The sequence below is a fragment of the Lytechinus variegatus genome, chromosome 7, assembly GCF_018143015.1.
Source record: "Lytechinus variegatus isolate NC3 chromosome 7, Lvar_3.0, whole genome shotgun sequence".
Classification (NCBI taxonomy): Eukaryota; Metazoa; Echinodermata; class Echinoidea; order Temnopleuroida; family Toxopneustidae; genus Lytechinus; species Lytechinus variegatus.
The window spans coordinates 4628732-4647375 of NC_054746.1; the positions used below are offsets into that span (position 1 = coordinate 4628732).

An 18644-nucleotide genomic window follows, 5' to 3' on the forward strand; every position below is an offset into this window, starting at 1 on the left:
AAATTGAATTTTAGATGGTCAAGTACTGTTAAAGGTTTTATGATTTTTCTTGATTATATATGTTTGTAGCGAGTCTGACATTCAAAGTTTGTCAGTTTATCAATTTTCAGTTGATAAATTTAGAAAACTAAAAAACACTTCCATTTTGATGAGTATCCAAATTTGTCACTTTTCTGCCATAAGGAGCAATTCTTACATGTTTACTTTGGGTTGTATTTTACCAAAGACTATTCAATTTCAAGATGTCAATTCTTCTCTTAAGAAAGTGAAATTCCTTAAATTCTTATTTTTCCTTGTTTTATTTTTGAATACTCTGTGTTTCAGGCAACCAGATAGATTGTGTGTAATATGGACAAGAAGGGGCAGAAAGAAATCCACTGAGGTGAGTATAGATTATAATATCACATACTTTGTCTGTTTTTTTTCCACTGGATCATATATTAACTGTTGTCTATTATGGGTACTTTGCATTATTATTATACTATATTGATCTGATTAGAGATTTGATAAATGGATTGTATTTGCTGATAAATAAAAGCATAAAATATGGAGATAAAAACATGATCATTGGGAATCTTTTTGAGATAAAAATCTTATCAAACATCGGTTTTAGATGGGAATCTTTTTGAGATAAAAATCTTATTATCAAACAGCGGGTTTAGATGTGAACTTGCTTCAAATCTGATAGAGTACGTTAAAATCAGTAGTGCCCCCAAATAAAATTCTGATTTTTTTTCTTATTATGTGATCATTACAATTGATTCCTGCTCAGTAGATATTGTCTTCAAGGTATGACTGTTGCAACGGATGCAAAATAATTCATTTAGACCCTCCATAAGATTATACACTGTGGAATCGGCAGAATTTACTTTTATCAACAAAACAAATCCTTTAAAGCCTGCCTCCACACTACATGGGAGGCTCAAAATTTCTATTTTAGTATTGATACCACTGTTCAGAATTGTGTTCGATTTTTATGGGTTGGAGTATTCATATCAAATGATTTTTCAGTTTCTTTGAAAATCAACTCACAATAGATCATGTACTGTGTGCTATAAAGCTTAAGAGATTCCCCCCTAATTTTGAGTGGGTGTGAGTAGAAATAATGATTGCCTTTTTTTCATTTCTGTATGTGTATTTATGAATTTTTTCATATTCTTATTTTTTTCTGGTGTTTATTTTGCAGCTTCACAAGTGGGTACCCGGAATCAAAGACCCATACAAAGGGACGGTAACATGGACCGTACCGGAGAATTTGGAAATCACCGTTACATTATTCAGAGTAAGTTCATATCATTTCTCTCGTGTAAATGATAATAATGATTATGATAATGATAATATCACGGAGCGTTGTGGCCCAGTGGATTGGTCTGCAGACTTTGAAACAGAGGGTCGTGGGTTCAAATCCCAGCCATGGTGTAGTGTAGTGTAGGTACCCATTACTTCACCTTGGTCAGGTGCAGGCACACTGTAGATGAATTCCTTGCTGAAGGGAAAATTTTGTAGATCTTATTCACTTTTGACCATTTGAAGATTCGAGACTGTCTAGATGCCTATGTATCGTCCCACTATGTTTTGAAAGTGATGTTTAATACCTATTTTATTTTTTGTGATTTCAGGAAAATCGAGCCGATGCTCCGTTTGAGGACAAAGAGTGGCTCTTTGTTTTAGAAGATGTAAGTAATGCTGTGGTCCACGAAACAGAATTCATGTTATTGCTGGGTACATTTTCTATGACAAAACAGAATTTCCGTTTAAGATCACAAGATTGAAATGGAATAACAGGTTTTCAGAAATGGAAAATGTCCTGAGCCACTAAGAGCTGAATTTTACCATCAACTCTTTTAACATGTTGCTGTCACCAATTGGCACTAGATGATACACATAGGCCCGTATTATGAAGTCAGGTTTAACTTAAACTCGAGTTTAAAATTGTGGTTTAAGTATGGATAGCCAATTGTTACATAAATCACTAACAGTAGAGATATAATATTTCAGCTCTTTTGGCTCTCAAATCATTCATAATTGTCTAGGAAGTATAAATAGATGATTGTCTTCACCATCGATGAATTAGGAAAGAGCGCAGTATTACAAAAGAATCATACAACTTAATAAAAATTTTGACACTTTTGGCTTCCCATAATTTTAGCACAGAGTAAGACCATGGTCTAAGTTAGACTTGACTTCAGAATATGGGCAATAAAGTCCATAGATCTATGATATCTCTGCTTTTAAGTTCCTGTCTGTCTGACGTGTTTGACCTGATTTTGTGTTGTTACGTACATGTAGGTCTACTCACAAGGAAAAGAATCTAGGTACATGGCATTGCTTGTATGTTTTCCATGGTCATGAAATACTTTGTATGTCCATCTCAGTTGAGTATTAATGAGAAAAAGGGCTTGATTCCATTTATATCCTTCCTGTTTCATTCCAATGATTTGAAATTGGTTTAAACGATCATCTTGAAACTTTGATTGTTCAATCCATTTTAATGTAAGTCATACAAAATGAGACATTTTTTTTATTCTTCTCATGTCCATTATTTTGTTGCTACCTTGTCTGGAAGTTGCCTTTAAACACTACCAAAATCCATGAAGGATTGATTGGAACGTTTTTGTGACTAAATTGTACAAAAATTATGAAAGATATTGTACAATCATTACACAAAATATCATATTTTTCCTTTTGTATCATAAAATGCAAAAGGAGTATGGTTAAGCAAGTCGAATTAGTAAAATCAGTGCTGATTTTCAAGGGGGATGTTCTCACTTGATTCCAGTAATAAAGATGATTTCTAAAAGCAATTGTTTCAAAATTTTGCTGAAATAAATATGTGGGTATATGCTGTATAGATACCGCAGTGTGATCCTTGCGTAATGCCTCATTTGTGGTGATGAAGATGGTGAAGTCAAAGGTCATCTAGGTGTCAAAAGATCAAATGATTAAACATGTCTTCATTTCCTTATTTTCATATAAATTTAGTTTACACTTCTAGCAAATGATCATTAGGTATCGTCACGTTTAATTCCTACAAAGCTTACATCAAATGCCATCTTGGGGTCAAGAGGTCATTTTGCATGTTTGTTTATTGATAGTGAAATCAGGCGAGACACGTGGTATTCCAACCACCTTGTTATTTAAAGTTTTTGTTGAAGAATTATAGAACAATTCCTCATCTTTTGGAAGAAAAATGATTTGATAATTTTTCTTTATGATATGCAGGAAGCGAAGAAAGGCAAGCGTCGCGTGCTAGCGCAAGGTGTAATTAACATGAAAGACTTTGCTAGTATGGTACCTACGCAAGAAAGACAGAGGATAACATTAAAACCTGTTAGTAAGAAGATTGTCAGTGCATCTCTAGAGCTCACCGTTTCCTGTATGCTACTGAGAGAAGGGGCTGCAACGTAAGTCTTCATCATTATTTGGGAGTTAATTCTAGATTAAATTTGTTGATTTGAATCGGTAGAAAAAAAAACATAACGCTGCAAATTTCATCGAAATCGGATGTAAAAATAAGAAAGTTATGACATTTTCAAGTTCCGCTTATTTTTCACAAAAGAGTTAAATGCACAAACTCAGTAATATGCAAATGAGAGAGTCGATGATGTCCATCACTCACTATTTTCTTTTGTATTTTATTGTTTGAATAATACAATATTAGAATTTTTACAGATTTGACCATAAACTGTTAAAATAATGGTAATTCCACATGTTCAGGGAGAAATAAAACTTTGTTTCATTTGACAAGTAGGAGAAAATGAGAATATTTCATATAATAAAATTAAAAAGAAAAAGTGTGTGGGTGACGTCATCAGTCTGCCAATTTGCTTACCGACCAGGATGTGCATATAACTGTTTTGTGAAATTAAGCAAATCTCTAAAAATGTCATAACTTTCTTATTTTACATCCAATTTTGATGAAATTTTCAGTGTTTTGCTTGTTGGATTTTTCTCCTTTATTTCAAATCAACTTTTTGTTGGGATGGACTTGTCCTTTAAGGATGCAACTCTTATGACGCTCTTTATATTTGGCATATATTGTTATTTCTCAGTCCTTGCAATCCCCAATTTATCATCCTTAATGCATTCTCCAGAGCTGCACAACCTGGATGGTAATTTGTCATCATAATACTGGAAGTTAATTGTTTTCTGCTTTGACAATCCATACACACTTGTAAAATAATGGCATCATACTCTCTCTTGATTAAGATAAGAGAACGCTTTAGTCATACTTGACATTAGATTCCGTGTCATTAAAGTTGCTCTGCAGATTTCAAGCTGTTTATTATCTAATCTTATATATATCAGTTGTAAGAACTATCCCCTAATGTACGAGCAATGCTCATTAAATTCAGTAACCTTGTTTGAGATCTATAGCTTAATGCATTTTTGCCCCTGGAAAATCTGTTTCTTTTTGTTAAAAATGATATTTGTATGCCAAAGGTAGTCCTTTTCCCCAGAATAATGTTGAATTAGAGACTTTAAAACATATTTTGAAATATATATGTTCATGGTATGAGAATGGTGCCTTCGTGGAATAATATACAACTAATGCATGACACCAAAGGTATTTAGGATTATTTGCACAAAGACAAGGCAAAGCCAAGTTTGTTTGGACTCTTCTGAATTTAAAGAGAGTAGCTACTTTACTCATGTCCAATTGATATATGCTCATTATTTTGTATTACATGTATGATAAATACATAGAGTTAGGTGGTCAAAGTACTTCTTACTAGTAACTCTCGTACTTCCGAGTGCTTTTGTTTATCATTGGAATGTTACTTTTGCTTGGAGCCAAAATAATAAAATAAAGGCTAGTCATGTGCTTCAAATAATCATTTGATTAAGATCCATATTACAGACCTGCCAACCATTACGTTTTTGGCGCATTTAGTACGTTTTTGCAACCAAAACATGGCAGTACGTTTTTTCTTTAAAAAATATGTTTTTGTAAAAAAAAATATTTTTTTTTTAAATCATAATTTATTGAGCAAAATCATCTCTATATGTCTCTGTTTCATAAAACTTACACAACTATGGTTTATATTACATCATTGTAATTTCAGGTAACTTGTTTTTTGTTTCAATAATTTTGTTAAAACCAGGGTGAGAGGTACACATGATTAATTTTTTTTTCATCTGCAAGAGCAGTGCGCATTTTAGCTTGAATGCAGCTTGAGCGCTGCGATGAGCGAGTGTGCCACACATTTTATTATGAAATACACTTTTGGGGAAAAATACACTTTTTCATTCCCAGAGGTTGGCAGGTCTGATATTAGCATCTTATGATTATCAGTATTTTCCAATTGAGTCGTTCTTACTACCATGATGCAGAGAACATTGCCTGTGAATATCCCAACTTTTTATCCATTTACTTTCAGTGATGATGATATGCAGAGTCTTGCCAGTATTCTTAGCTTTCACCAACCAGACATCGCCGATCTCAATGATTTCGATGACGAGGACGACGAGTTTGATCGCGAGATCCTCACATCGGAGACGATCACTGCATTGGCTAGTCAGTATACCTTCATGGGACCGGACGATAATACAGAGGATCCGTTCAGTGCTTTAGATGCTTTAGAAGAGGAAGAATATACAGGTAAATAAGATGAGATGATGATGGGCATGGTGGCAGTGTTGGGTCTTTGTGGTCTAGTGTTTATGACTCTCGTCTTCCAATCTGGGGGACGTGACTCGATTCCTAGCCATGGCGTGTTTTCCTTCAGCAAGAAATTGACCCACGTTGCGCTGCACTCAACCCAGGTGAGGTGAATGGGTTCCCAGTAGGAAGGAATTCCTCAAATTTTTGAATGCCTAGTTAGCAAACCTAAAGCCAGGGAAATGATAGCAGGGTCCCTTGGGAGAACAGTTTTCAGAACTGTAGCGGCTACCCTGGGTAAATACACCATTATTATTATTAGTAGTAGTTGAAGTATATAAGTAGGGGATGGGCTTTATAGTATATCATTTATTCATTTCCACAAAATTAAGTTATGTACAAATCAATGCACAAATTCAGATTGAACTTGGTGGTGGACCAATAAAAGGCTTGTCAGGCGTGCTTTGATGGTCCAAATTGACTATTGATTCTAAACTAAGAAAAAGGGATTAATCTAACTACAGTTAACTTTAGGCCTACACATTAAAGCCAAATGGTGGTGGTGGTGATGATGATGATGATGATGTTGACGGTGACGACAATGACGATGGAGTAGATGATGATGGAGAAGATGATGATGTTGATAATGATGAGGACTGTTATTCTGATACTGATATTGATTTTCGAAATTGCATTTAAATTTTCTTTACCCCTTAGCAATGTGTAATATATCCAGCAATACTACATGCATACCTGGCTATTTACATAGCTTTTCTCAGTCTTTTTCATTCCTCTCTTTCCAAAATCTTCATTAGAAATTGAGAATTATTAATGTACTACTACTAATTTCATGTGTGAACTCCTTTTTTCCATAATTAAGTGTAAGTGACTTTATATATTGTGACAGATGTATGAAGAGAACAGTGGTAGGCGTAGCTTAAATCGAGGTTCCCCAGAGCTATTGGAAGGGTAGATAGCTCTGGGGAACCTTGATTTAAGCTACGCCTACCATTGTTCTCTTCATCCATTTCTGTCACAAAATATTTAATAAAAGAGTTGGCAAAGCTGTTGTACATGTATAACTTCACACACACATATATGTGTACATATTATGACTGACATTCAATTCGTTTATGTTTTGATTTCAAATCTCTGATTTATACTATGGGTGCTCGCCTGTAGTAAATTTTTTTCACTTCTGTTAGCGTAGACATCATTATATTTGTATTGGAATAGAACCAATTTCTGAGTCAGATCTTGGTATTGTTCTCCAGTGATCAAGGTTTAGAGGCTGAGTCTGACTGCCGTCCAGAAATCCATATTGATCTGTTGTTATGAAAGCCTAAATCGGTGCCTACTGCTGTTTAGCACTCGGCTGCAAAGCCGCTATGAATTATTAATGAGTTTTCTGGAATGGGTCTCGCAGATTTCAATAAGCAGTGCTAATTCTGAGAGGCACGCCAGCTATGTTTCCTTGTTTGAAATCAATAATTTTGTTTGTTTAGTTTGTTTTGTCGAACGCCCATCTGAGGAAAAGGAGTCCGTCATCAAGGTGGCGAAAATTGGCAAGATTGAATCCCCTCCTATAATCCACTTTAATTCAATTTTCAACCAATTACTAAAAGCGTTAATCTGTGTTTTCGTATTGGTCTGCCATTTGAAATGAATTAAGATTTATTTGAATTAATTGTGATTTTATAAGGCAGACTTGTTTGAATGTGAAGACATAATTCGTGAATGATAAAGTAGCTGAATTGATATTGATTGTTAAAAGGGAACTAAAATTTAAAGTTAACAGACTCCCACCTCTGTGACTGATTGTTATTTCTAATATTTTCCCCTGAAAATTTACCAGTCATACTATAAAAAGGATTTTAACAATAACAGATATAAAAAGGATTTTAAATACATGATATTGAACTGCATAAAAAAGGTTGAATATTGTCTGTGATTTTTTTTTTATTTTGGATACCATCAGGTTAAGATATAAAACTTTTACAAGATATAACTTTAATATTATAACTTTTTTATACATTGCTGCTAAATGATATTTGCCTAGGCAGTTAATCACAAATTCAACTTCTTTTTTGTATTTTTTTCTGGTTTATCTATGAAAACTGATTTACTTATGAAATACGTACAGGTGCCCCCCCCCCAAAGAAAATGAATAATGAGAAGGAAAATCACTTTTTGAATCACACCCACTGACCTTCACCACTATTTATTTTTGCCATTTTTGCTTGAAATCTTAGGATCTGGGTATACAGGTATGTTGTAAAATTCAAGGGGCGCTGATTAATGATACTTTAATTTGAACATTCCGAAACAGATATAAGACATTTGTAATGATCTCCGTATGTAGGACTTAGAGAGATCTCTAAATCCTGAAATTTCTAAAGCATGTTTGCTGTTGTGTAAGGACAATGCATTTTTCATGTAACATAATTGATGTATATAATTCCCGACTCATTTATTAGGATTTGCTGGCATATTCCTTGTGATTTTTTAAGTTCAAATGAGTTTGGCTGTCAGTTAACAGACTGTTGGACTGCTTGTTATAGCTATTTATTTTGTCTGATTTGATAGAAAGGTAAGAGGATTTGGTCAGAGCGATTCTTTCTCATCTAATTCTTCATACTTAAGCAGTATGCTTCAATGCTCTTGTCCTCCCATTTATTTTCCCCGTTTGCTCTCCTTCTCTGTCTCTCTTCACTCTCCATCTCTTTATCTTCCTTTCACACCCTCACTCTTTCATTCGTTCACTCTATCGTGTACTGTCACTCTCTTTATCATTTTATTCCTTATTGACTCTTTTTTTTTTGGTTTTTTATTAAAAACTCATTCTTATTACATAGTTAAACTCTAATTTCTTTCTGCCTCTTTCCATCTTTCTGTTTTTTTTTTTTTCAATTGCTGTCATTTAAGAGAATTATCGCTGTCTATCCATGTATTTCCTCATCTGAGTCTTAAAAAAATATCTATTTTTTTCTTTAAGTTAGACTAGCACATGGAGATCTGTATTTCACCCCTGTCTGTACTTTCCCTTCTTCTCTCTTTATTATTTGGAGGGAGTATAGAGTCTAAAAGAGAGGGGAAAAGGAACATAAAATTTATTTGAGAGTGGAAAGATCAAAAGAGTGAAAAAAAAGAGGGTATATGGTGCAGTGAATGGGAGAGATTTAGTCAGTGGCACACAATAGTATGAGAGGCATTATGTAATCAGCCCTAGATCTATCTTATTCATATTGGGGCTTCCTATTCAATCAAACTACTTTTCAATAGATGCCTGACTGAAAAGATGGGGAGGCGTTGGCCTCATCACTTTCTTCTATCCCACCCCCCCCCCCTCCCATCAGAATCACTTTTCCCCTTCTTTTTTTCTAATTTCTCAAGTAGAGTTACATCTGAGTGGACAAAGCGTACAATGTGTCGGATCGTGTTCTTTGTCTCTTGACTTGAGTTTGGTGATTGTAGTGACCAGAGAGTGACCATAGAGTGACCATTACAATAGATGATCCCCACTCCTAAAGCGGCTTTACACCCCACATTACCCTGCATGTTAGGGCTGCTGCGGACTAGATCCTATTGTCCGAGTCATCTTGAAAGGTTTTGATTGAAACTTTACAATTCACTTTTTATTATAACCCCTCCTATCCTTCTTTCTTTCTCTCTCCCTCTCTCTCTCTCTCTCTCTTTCTCTCTTTCTCCCTCATCTTGTCAAAAAATAATGGGGAAGGGGGAAAAAAAACTATCATGAAATGAAAAAGCTTAAGGCACTTGCAACACTGTCAGTTTGTATGCTTTCACCCTCCATGTCCTGTGTGTATCTAAATTGATTATTTTCAGATTTAGTGCATTATGGATGCTGATTATTGTTGGTCATTATATCATAATCTTTTTCTCCCTCAGGGGGATAAAAAGAAAAGGGTTGCTAACATCTTTCTTCACTCTCCCTTATCCGCTGTCACCTGCTTTTTTAAGTTTTTAAGTACAAAATGGAAACCATGGAAATTGGTAAAAACCATCATGGCCCCCATTAGTTTAGAAGAATAAAGAAATGAACAGATGCACGTTTTTAAATCTGGGATTTATCCGTGAAATAAAGAAAGCTGAATTTTTAATGTTCATTATGTAAGCTAATCCTTACTCTGGGAACAAAAAGACATTTTAAACTTGGTAAGAAAACTAATTGAAAGGGGGGGAATAGAAGTGCTTGTTACTTTTTTCTCTCCAGTTATATGGCAAAACTAACCCTTTTGGTCACTAGATGTGTACCATTAATTTTGAAGAAAAATAATTTTCACATCAGTGGATTTTTATCCTTGCAATTGTCCCCTTTTTAGTCGATACATTTTTTATTTAGAATGACTGAATTAAAAAAATTAATGTCTGTAACCAATTGATGGAATTAAGCCTTGCTATTAATCCTTTTCACCACAAAACCAGTTTATGAAGGGATTAGTAAGCATGTGGTCTAAATATTGGTTTAGTCTATTTGCTGAAATAAAATAAAAAGTGCTGTTTTATTTGTCTGGTAATTTTTGGGGGTCTTTTCGAGCTGAAGGAAATTAAATGAATTTCAAATTCTAATGAAGTACCAACTTCAAAGTTTTATATCAATGTACATTATGCTAACTCTAAAAACTACTAAAAGAGAAATTCTTAGATAATATGCAGAAATTTGCACCTAATGAGCTCCTTATGTGTTCAACCCTCAAAATAAAATAAAATGGTCTTGCCTTTACAAATTACAAATGTAATGTAATGCTTAAACTGTACATTGAGAGAAGGTACCCTTATTGTTATTCTTTTTAGTTCATGTTTGTCATGGGTGGAAATCCCAGGGGGGACACAATATCAAATGCCCCCCTACTATTTGTGGTCTTTTATGATGGTAAGAAATACGTCATTCAAAATGAAATTAAAACAACATGTATTTTAGGACAAGATATGACCTTGCTTTTGGGAAGGTAACTTTTTTTTTTTGCTTATCACAATTTATTTTCGTCAAAACGACCTGAAATTTGGGATGATAACCTTTTTTTTTGTCAAATTTTCCAGCCCCTTGTTCCCCCTACCTTTTGGGAGAGATTTCTGCCCCTGATGTTTGTGGCTTTTGTTCTTTCTCAATGACATTTTTTCTATCTCATAAAATGATAAACAGTGAAAGTTATAAAATATTGTGGTATATCAGATCGATCCCATTAAAAAAGGTTTTAATGTGCATTTTATTGCCTTTTCAAACGGTAATTTTGAAAAGTTAGAACTACTTTGAGTTGTCTGTGTCTTTTTTTCTCCATAAAGTTATTTCATCCATGCTTTCTCCTTATTGTTCACTTTTGTAATGTTTTTTTTTCTTCATGGAACTCCCTTTCACTGCATCTCCACATTTCTGGTGATAATCCACCCCCTCCCCCTACTTCATCTAAAGTCATTACTGCACATCTGAAAGGTTCCTTTAATTGCAATATTTCATGCTGGTTCCCTCATCTTACGTCCTTACTGCACTGCTGAAAGGTTCCCTCAAAGTGCAATATTCCATGCTGGTTCCCCTTCATTGTACGTCCGTACTGCACTGGCTGAAAGGTTCTCTCAAAGTGCAATATTTCATGCTGGCGTCCTCATCTTACGTCCTTACTGCACTGCTGAAAGGTTCTCTCAAAGTGCAATATTTCATGCTGGTTCCCTCATCTTACGTCCTTACTGCACTGCTGAAAGGTTCTCTCAAAGTGCAATATTCCATGCTGGTTCCCTCATCTTACGTCCTTACTGCACTGCTGAAAGGTTCTCTCAAAGTGCAATATTCCATGCTGGTTCCCTCATCTTACATCCTTACTGCACTGTTGAAAGGTTCTCTCAAAGTGCAATATTCCATGCTGGTTCCCTTATCTTATGTCCTCACTGCAATATTTCATGCTGGTTCCCTCATCTTACGTCCTTACTGCACTGCTGAAAGGTTCTCTCAAAGTGCAATATTCCATGCTGGTTCCCTCATCTTACGTCCTTACTGCACTGCTGAAAGGTTCTCTCAAAGTGCAATATTTCATGCTGGTTCCCTCATCTTACGTCCTTACTGCATTGCTGAAAGGTTCCCTCAAAGTGCAATATTTCATGCTGGTTCCCTCATCTTACGCCCTTACTGCACTGCTGAAAGGTTCCCTCAAAGTGCAATATTTCATGCTGGTTTTCACTTTACACCGACTAGCCACACAAACACCACTAAGTAGTGAAACAGTAGCACTAGATTGAAATGTAGCTGGTTTCCCCAAGAATCTGGTCACAGGGTCTCGGGTTTCCATCAGGGGTGGAATAACAAGTGGCCAAAAGTACAACTCACTCTTGGAGGGGTAGAAAATAAAGGGTTAGATTCTGCATTCAAGGTTGCAGATTTTTTGAATTCTCATGACCATATGAATATGAAATGCAGAGAGAAGAAGTTGAGTGAAGAGAATTTTGAGAGTTACTAACTTTCTAGTATTTTGTATTTGTTTAAAGGAAACTCATGAGCTGTGTGTATGAATGGATGGATGGATGGATGGATGGATGGAAGGCTGCAAACACTCACACATTGAGCTTGAGACTCACACATTTCACCCATTTCTCACTGTCTCACATTAATGGAGAAATTTCTCCCGCACAAATCTGAATCAAATAAAAATGAAAAATAAGCATTTTAAATAAAAAGCCGACAAACCCCCAAACCCTGGAACCGCTGAAAGACTTGTGAAGGTTTTCCCGCCTTTTGTGGAAAGCCTTCGATCTCATTTTGATTGAGGGAGGGGGGGATTAAGACAATTATATACCTTATCTATCTTTCATCAGTCATATAATAATCGGTAAAGCACAATTTCATTAATTTCATCACATATAATCTAATCTCATTGATGTAGGTGACCCTTTCCTAAAATGTGACTCTCGCGGTCGACCGACACGTCTGGATGCCTCCTTCAACAGTGACTCTGCTGATGCTTTAGGAGAATCTTTCGAACATGGTGAGGGTTTCGATGATTTTGAGTATGACGGAGGAGCTAACTACCAACAGGAACTAAGAGAAAGAGATGAGGATATATCGCCCTCATCGGATTCTACCACTCCAACTGTTTCATTAACCCCTAGTACACCTGTAGCCTCAACAGATTTTGGAACTCCTTATATGGTAGCCGATGCAGCAGATTTTGATGAGTGAGTTTCACAATTTATTTCTGTCATGGAGCTAAACCACAAACGATTCCCGTTATTTTAATATAATATTTTATTTTTTAAGATGTTATATGACACTGATTACATTTTGATAGGTTTCAATGAGATAAACTTTCATTATACGAGCTAGTATAACTTCTTTCTTTAATCGGCCTTAAGTTCACAATGGCTTCATTTGCAATACATATTTATTAATAGAGTAACAATGTTCTCTGTTTCTCATGGCTTTTTTATCGAGCAGTGCAGACAAGAAGCAGCGGAAACGAAAAGCACCCCAACCTCCAAACGACGGCGGCACCAACTCGTCCCCGTCCTCTCCCCAGCCCCCCAAACAGAAAGACGGTGGATGGGCTACGGCGGGAACCACTGAACCTGTAAGTAGCAGTTCTCCATCCCCCACTCACTCTACGTCCTCGATTGTGGCAGCCTCCAGACAGTCTCCCATTCCAATGGAGGGAGACAATGAAGAAGAAGAAGAAGTCCAGGAGAAGCCAATCCCCAGTCCTAGATCTTGGGTAACATACTTGCACATAAAACACACAGATAGCATGTGCATGGTGTTGTTCACCTAATTTTCATTTTCTTTCTTGTCTGCACATTTTTGGAGTTTTATATTGGTTGGTGTATGGTATTTCTTTCTTTTTGGGGATCATCAAGTTCTTTGCATGTTTGGTCAGTTTCACCTTGTGGGAAGTTTATCTCCTTTTCTGTTTACCCATCCCTCTTATATTTATGTCAAATATTCAGATTTTAAAAAAAAGTAATTTAATCACGTAGATTTGTGTTTTGTCTTATGTTTCTTGAAAGCATAAATAAGCAACAAGATGTAACATTTCAAAGAACCTGATCATTATTATGAAAGTTCTTTCAAATGTTACATCTATCTTGTCTTGGGGTTATAACATATGCCATTGTTCGGTTGTTTTATATTCATTGTTTGCACAAGGTTTGATTTATATATATTATGAAATGATTGTACTAGTCATCTTGTCCTTAATGATATATGTATAACTCCTATTATATCAAATTGTAAACAATATCTTTAACCCATAAAGGACTTGGGCTATTTGAATAATATTGGTTACTGGGAGGATAGGGGCATGGTGTCTCTCCCTTTTCATCTCGGCTGCCTTTCGTGTGTCGCTTATTCTTTTTAGTATAAACTTCAAGCCATATTTTTTTTAAGATCCAAAATTTTTTTTTTTAAGGACAAGTCCACCCCAACAAACACTTGATTTGAATAAAAAAAGAAAAAATTTCAACAAGAACAACACTGAAATTTCATCAAAATAGCATGTAAAATAAGAAAGTTATGGCATTTTAAAGTTTCGCTTCATTTTACAAAACACTTATATGCACATCTCGGTCGGTATGCAATGAGGAACTGATGACATCACTCACTCACTATTTCTTTTGTATTTTATTATATGAAAGAAGAAATACGTTTATTTTCTCGTCATTGTCTTGTGAAATGAAGTTTCATTCCTCCCTGAACATTATTTTAACATTTTGTGCTTCAGGCAAGGAGGTCCTAATCGTCAAATTCGTAAAAATTGAAATATTGTATAATTAAAACAATAAAAAACAAAAGAAATAGTGAGTGACATCATCGACTCTCTCATTTGGATGTAACTGGCTCGTTCATATAACTATTTTGTTAAAAATAAGCAAAACTTTGAAATGTCATAACTTTCTTATTTTACATCCGATTTTGATGAAATTTTCAGTATTGTGCTTGTCTGATTTTCTCTATTGATTCAAATCAACATGTCAGGCAGTCTATTAGGATTAAAGGGATGCTCCAGGCTGAAAATAGTAGTGTCAGTAGACAGGTCCTTAAAAAGTGGCTTCTTTCATCTAAAGAGATATTCATGACTAGAGAGGTTTGCATATTTAATGAGCTTGATGCAAACCAAAACACCTATTTTGATTATGTTGATTATGATTATTTGATTTGATTATGCTGCTCTAAATATACATCAAATCTCATGATTTTGGTATCATTGTAAAGAAGAAGAATTATTCTTTCAGGTCATGTGTTTGAATTGATTTAAAGATTGTGTGATGTAATTGACATTTTGATCTAAATATGCTACAAAATAATTATTTTCACCTGAAAAAGTTAAAATTTTTCACTTTATTTTTGTTTGAGCCCAAAATATCTGAATATCTGTGCTTTAAAATGGTATAGGTTTCAAAACAAGAATTTGTTTAATCGGGTCAAGATCACACTTTTCATTGGCCAAGTACATTAAGCAGCTTGAAAACAAAGATACTGCACTCTGATTCTATGATATGAAATGAGGTTAGTTCATTTTTGCTTCCTCCAAAAATTAAATATATTGCTTTGGCAACTGATTGAGTGCATTTAGATATTTATTGCTGCAACTTATTTCATAAGAAGGGAGACATACATTCACACATGTATGAAAAATTAAACAATTATGATTTCTTGTATAACATAAGAAAATGGAAAGTGGGGATGTGACATCGTCAGCCCACTCATTGAATATTCATGACGGTGTGCATGTAACTGTTTCCACGATATATTGCTTAACTCTAAAATGCAATGACTTTGCTAGTTGTTACCAGATTTTGATGGAATTTTCTGCGTTTTGCTCTGTGAATTTTGCTCTATTTATCACGTAAATATTTTCAGCCCGGAGTATCCCTTTTGGTATACTAGTATCACACATCATTCTTTATCTATGTCGAACACAGTTTGTTTTGATATTCAGTGTTCAATATATAGTTTCTTACTATCTCTGGAACATATCAGTAACTAGATAATAATTATCTTGAAACTTGAACTTGTGTGAAATTAAGGCACTTAAAGCTTGTGTATAGTTTTGGTAAATCCACCAAAATGCACCTATCACTATTCCAATTCATTGCTAGCTAATATGAATGGATATGCCCTATAACAGTTATGATGTGGAGGATATGAAATGAAAATGTGTTTTACAGGATAAATTTTGCGATTTTACATGGAAATTTAACTTGATCGGGTCACCCGATCAAATTAAAATATCTGTGTGTTTTTGTCTTTCAATTAAATCCTATTCCAAATCATGGAATGGGCTGAAACTTTCAAGATATGTTCTTTGTCTGTAACTTTTGGATATCTAATCACTAAATTTATAAGAGAAGTGCTTGAATGCCCATTTTTAAAATTTAAAACAAGCATCACCGAGAGAGGGCGCTATATATCCAAGATTTGAATATTTGAAATTTTCTCAGAGAAGTGCAGTTGGAAAAATATCTAACGGTCTCTACGCTTCAGTAAGACTGTCATATTAGATGATATTCGATTATCAATCACATTATTGACCCTTTACCAAAGCTATGCACAGGCTTTAAGAACTTTGCCTATAACTACAAGAATCATGAGATTCATTGTATGGCCTTGAAACTATCATTTGATACGGCAATTACATATTGCACACAATAAGCTATTCATTTAAATTTTGTACCCACGGTACTGTATTATCATCGGATCACACACATAAAAACACACCAAAATACTAATTCAAGTCTTGATTTTTTTTCTTTGACTTATCTTAGTCTACTTTCATTGTATTTCATGTAATACATCCTAGATATGAACATAGAAAGTGTTTTCCATTCTTTTTTTTAGATGTTATAAATTTATGAAATTTGCATGATATAATTTTAATTTTCCAACTTGGGCAGACTTCCACATGTTTTTGTTTGTGTTTTGTATTTGTTTCTTTTTATAATGAGATTAAAAAAAAACATTCCCTGAAATCTATTCCTTTACTTGACAGATATAAACCAAATGAAATTTTTATTGATTTCATTCAACCCATTTTTTTTCTTTGGATAACTGCCGACTGCCTTTTTTTCATATTTTTCATATTCATAAATAATTTCATATTTTTTCTTGATTTGTGTTGATCATGCTATCTCTCCATGAGACTTGAATTTTAATGAATACTATTTGTTATCAATTTATTGAATATCTTTGTTTACTCCATGCATACTTTTAATCTGTAAAGACATGGTAGAAATAAATCATTGATTTAAAGGTAGAGAAACATAATGTATCAATCCCACACAGACTTCTGCAAGTCCTAGCCGACGACGTTCTAGCGAGGGAAGAGAGAGTCCTTTAAAGTCCAACAAGAATGCACCAAGCCAGCAGCTGTTGCTATGGTGTCAAGAGGTCACCAAAGGTTATCGAGGGGTCAAGGTCACCAACCTGACAACCTCTTGGAGGAATGGTTTGGCTTTTTGTGCAATCATCCATCGTCATCGGCCAGACTTAATGTGAGTGGATGGGGGTAGTCTTTCACAAGCCACTATATAATCTTGGCTTTCTTTTCAAATTCATGATCTCCCTACTTTCTTCATGTCTTTTGAGGTAATAATTTTGTAATAATTTTCAACGAAGTGCTGTACTGTCCTGTGTAAAAGTCTGCCAAAGTCTTTTTTGTGCAGCTCAGACTTAAAGAAAAAGTGGCTCAAATTGTGTTGCGATACCAAAAAAAATTATTCCTTGGTCATAGAAATTTTGTTGTTGACTGTAGGTGATGATGTCTGGTATCAGTGGTATTTTTGGAGAAAATATTTGTTTCAGATAGAAGAGTTTATTTTTTATATCAATAAAGGTAAAGTGAATGGTTTAATATCATGAATGATATCAGACAGGCTTTCACATGATGATATTATTTCATTGTGTTGGGGTAAGTCGTGCCTCCAAGAGTAAATTTTAAAAGGACAAGTCCACCCCAACAAAAAATTATTTGAATAAAAAGAGAAAAATTAGTCACGCATAACATTTCATCAAAATCGGATGTAAAATAAGAAATTTATGACATTTCTAATTTGTGCTTTATTTCATAAAACAGTTATATGCACATTCTGGTCTGTATGCAAATGAGGGGACTGATGACATTGCTTACTGTTTCTTTTGTATTTTACTATATGAAATATCTCCATTTTCTCCTTATTGTCATGAGAAACAAGGTTTCATTTCTCCATGAACCTGTGGAATTACCATTGTTTGAACAATCGTAGTCCAACCAAGATTGACATTATTGTCAAATTTGTGAAAATTGAAATTTTGTGTAATTCAAATAATAAAAAACAAAAGAAATATTGAGTGACATCATCAACTCTCTCATTTGCATATCACCGAGTTGTGCATATATCACTGTTTTGTGAAAAATAAGCGAAACTTTAAAATTTCATAACTTTCTTATTTTGCATCCGAATTTGATGAAATTTTCAGTGTTATGCTTATTTAATTTATCTGTATTTATTCAAATCAACATTTTTCTGGGGGTGGACTTGCCCTTTAAGAAAGGCAGAAGTAATTCTCAAAGTCTTTAAGGTATGCTTCTGAGATTGAAAATGGTTTATTTCATGAGTGATGGATATTATTGAGTTATTATTTCATTTTTAGTAGTATTTCTATTAATAATGTGGTGTTCATGTTGTTTTTTCTTGTTAAGGGTTTGAATTCAAGCACTCTGTGATGGGTTGTTATAGCAGTAGTTTGAAATTGAAGTCTTATAACATAACCAACTCCGTCATAGATATTTATAGTTCTTGAGCAGGTTTTCAGGAATACATGAAATGATACCCTTTAATAAATTTTGTATGGTTGCTTTAGTCATTAAAGAACTGTACACCTTACAATCGTACTGTGACCTGATTAGAAGTGGAAGGGTTTTTTTTCTTCTTTTTGTTGTTAAATTGTATCAAGGGAAGTCATACATTTATTCTTATAACAGACCTGCCAACCAGTACGTTTTTGGCGTATTTAGTACGTTTTTGCAACCAAAATATGGCAGTACGTTTTTTCTTTTAAAAATGG

General features: G+C 34.5%; 1 protein-coding gene across 6 annotated transcripts in view; it reads left to right on the plus strand.

The window, feature by feature from the left end:
* The window catches only part of LOC121418260 (EH domain-binding protein 1-like), a 93394-nt gene that overhangs the window by 46004 nt on the left and 28746 nt on the right, over positions 1-18644 (plus strand). For 5 of the 6 annotated variants that reach the window (XM_041612021.1, XM_041612020.1, XM_041612024.1 and 2 more), the window contains 8 exons: positions 325-382; positions 1187-1282; positions 1620-1676; positions 3223-3404; positions 5382-5602; positions 12493-12784; positions 13044-13317; positions 16884-17092. In XM_041612021.1, the coding sequence (XP_041467955.1) occupies positions 325-382; positions 1187-1282; positions 1620-1676; positions 3223-3404; positions 5382-5602; positions 12493-12784; positions 13044-13317; positions 16884-17092 (1389 nt within the window). The remainder of the gene's footprint in view (positions 1-324; positions 383-1186; positions 1283-1619; positions 1677-3222; positions 3405-5381; positions 5603-12492; positions 12785-13043; positions 13318-16883; positions 17093-18644) is intronic. The other variant, XM_041612026.1, reaches the window with a different exon arrangement.